The sequence below is a fragment of the Topomyia yanbarensis genome, chromosome 1 (genome assembly GCF_030247195.1).
Source record: "Topomyia yanbarensis strain Yona2022 chromosome 1, ASM3024719v1, whole genome shotgun sequence".
Lineage (NCBI taxonomy): Eukaryota > Metazoa > Arthropoda > Insecta > Diptera > Culicidae > Topomyia > Topomyia yanbarensis.
The window spans coordinates 141,053,426-141,056,041 of NC_080670.1; the positions used below are offsets into that span (position 1 = coordinate 141,053,426).

Here is a 2,616-nt window from a genome sequence, read left to right on the forward strand (position 1 = left end):
TTGTCGTCCCATACGACTAGTGAACCTAAATGTGTCCCACACACATAGCACACCATCCTGGCAATGGCAACTAGATGCGCCCATCTCGGCCTACCACAGGTCTATGAAAATACATGTGATAGGACGGTAAGGTGGAGATAGGTGAACAGTAAGTTGTTATGATATGCTTATTCCGCTTCATTGAATTCATATGCTTCGAAAATAAGTTAGATTTTTTGAGATCATAACCCGTCTTTCGGAGATTTTAATATATAAGAATGCTTTTTTAAAAAAAAATATTAATAACGAATGCACTTTTCCCTATTTTCATTCTAGACAGACAACACAGTCAACAAGTCCAGGTGACAATTTCACACATGCCACCGTACTGCAAACAACCATCGATAAAACCTATGAGTGCGGAATGTGTGACCAATCATTCTCCAAGAAGAGACAGCTGGCAGTTCACAAGCGCGTACATGCCGGCACGCGACCGTACTTCTGTGATATTTGCGGTAAAGCATACACCAAGGGTATAAATCTAAGCCGGCACAAACGGATACACACCGGCGAACGACGGCACCGTTGTCGGATATGTGGCAGAGAATTGTTCACTTCTGAGCAATTGGATCAGCACCGGCTTACATTTGCGATATCTGCAGTAGGAAGTTTACCGAAAACAGTAGTCTCACGCGACACAGACTTATCCATGCAGGTGAGAGATCGCACAAGTGCGATATTTGTGGTAAAGAATTCATAACTAGTACTGAACTCACTCGCCACATGTGCATGCATACTGGCGAGCGTCCGTTTAAGTGTGATATCTGTGGCAAAGGCTACGTAGAAAGCAGCAGTTTGAAACGTCACCAGTGTGTTCACATCGATATAAATCTTGCGGATCAAATATTTAGTTGCGACATCTGTGGTAGAAAGTTTCTTGAATCTAAAGAACTTACGCAGCACAAACTTATCCACAGCAAAGATCGAGAATTCAGATGTGAAGTCTGTGGTGGCGGGTTTAAAAAATATTCTCACATGACTCGGCACATGCAAATCCATACAAACGAACGCCCGTACAAATGTGACATCTGCGGGCTGGAGTTTCTTCGAAGAGCACATTTGACCCAACATAATCGAAGGCATGTTGGCGAACGACCCCATGGCTGTGAATAGTGTGGAAAAAGATTCGTTGAACGTAGTCATTTGATGGGACACAAGAAGCTGCACGAAAGGTCAAGGAATTGTAGCAGGCGAAAAAGAAAAATTAAGGATTCTACCGTGACCGAAAGCATCCATGCGGTCACTGGAGGCGGTAATGGGAAAATAGAAGAGGAAAAACAAGTGCTAACATAAATTATCTGATTGAAAGCAATGTAAATAGAAGTCTTGTTTATTATCAAAATGTATTTAGTAACTTTCTATATTTAATTGCGGCGCCATTAAATGGCCCTGTTATCAACAATCGACACTATAAAAATTATCCACTCCCTTACCAACGGCCTGCTGAACACTCTCGTAACCATTGTCTTGTAGGAGCTGTTCTAGTTCAAGCCCCACACACATAGCACACCATCCTGGCGACCAGATGCGCCCATCTCGGCCTGCCACTGGTCTATGAAAATACATGTGATAGGACCGCAATGGCCGTTTAGGGTGAACTGCAATAGGTGGCTATCGAGTCGGAACACTTTAACAGTGTGGCCCTGGCTGCCAGTCATGACTGTACCGCCCGCCACTTCCAAACATGTCACCGGTAACCCTGCTGGTGAAACTCCAGAATACATCGAAGCTCCTCCTCGGATGCGTTATGTTGAGCTGGCAACGCTGTGGACGAATTGCTGAAATAAACTAATGCTTCCTGTCGAACCGGTGCGTACGTGGGCTAAAAAAGAATAAGAATTAAGGCTTTTGATGACATACTTATTGCAGACTAAAAATTAAATGACTTAGAATATACAGTATTGTAAAATAACTAATAAAATATGTCTGTTCTGCGCCCTACGTGAGCTTAAAAAATTGCTTAAAACATAGGAGTTACTTCGCCCATATGCAGACGTAAACCCCAATCGATCTGACAACCTTGCGTGTACGTTTCTAGTCTCAGAGAATCGATTCGTCCACTCAACCGTGCGACTATCACTTTGTCACCGGCAAACTTTATGTTAGTTACCCCATTGATGTGGATGTTTTCGGCTTCATATATACCCTGCAATGAAACGTCCGTCAATAGTTGTAATAAAAAACAAGTGACTTCATACAATTTACCTTAAAGTTACCAGTCGTTCCCTCCCAGAACTCCAACCGCCCATCTGCACACCCAATTTCTATGAAATTATCAAAAAAGTCCAGACACCAGATCGGCGATGTCTGGTAACATTTCTTCCGCGCTAAACCTCCTCCTCCAGGTGGCTGAGAACATTCGCCAGCGCTCATCTGCTGCCGGGGTGGGATGAAGCCGTGTGATTGGACTTACTCTCCACCGCTGCTACATCATAGCCCTTGGTTGAATTATTCCACCAAAACCGGATTCGCAGATCCGCACAAATACCTTTTGGGCATACACGATTATCATTTGTAAAATGTTTCTCATACCGAACGGTAAAATGAAAATATTTTCCTGCATCTCATTCTGATGAT

The 2,616-nt window shown here is 43.4% G+C and overlaps 1 protein-coding gene across 1 annotated transcript; it reads right to left on the reverse strand.

The window, feature by feature from the left end:
• Nucleotides 1-1,370: 1,370 nt before the first annotated feature.
• Nucleotides 1,371-2,616, reverse strand: LOC131696265 (uncharacterized). The gene is made up of 3 exons (XM_058984817.1): nucleotides 2,245-2,616; nucleotides 2,018-2,185; nucleotides 1,371-1,861 (listed from the first exon to the last, which is right to left on the reverse strand). Exons 1-3 carry the CDS (start codon nucleotides 2,410-2,412, stop codon nucleotides 1,727-1,729), a joined length of 471 nt encoding a protein of 156 aa, XP_058840800.1. The 5' UTR covers nucleotides 2,413-2,616; the 3' UTR covers nucleotides 1,371-1,726.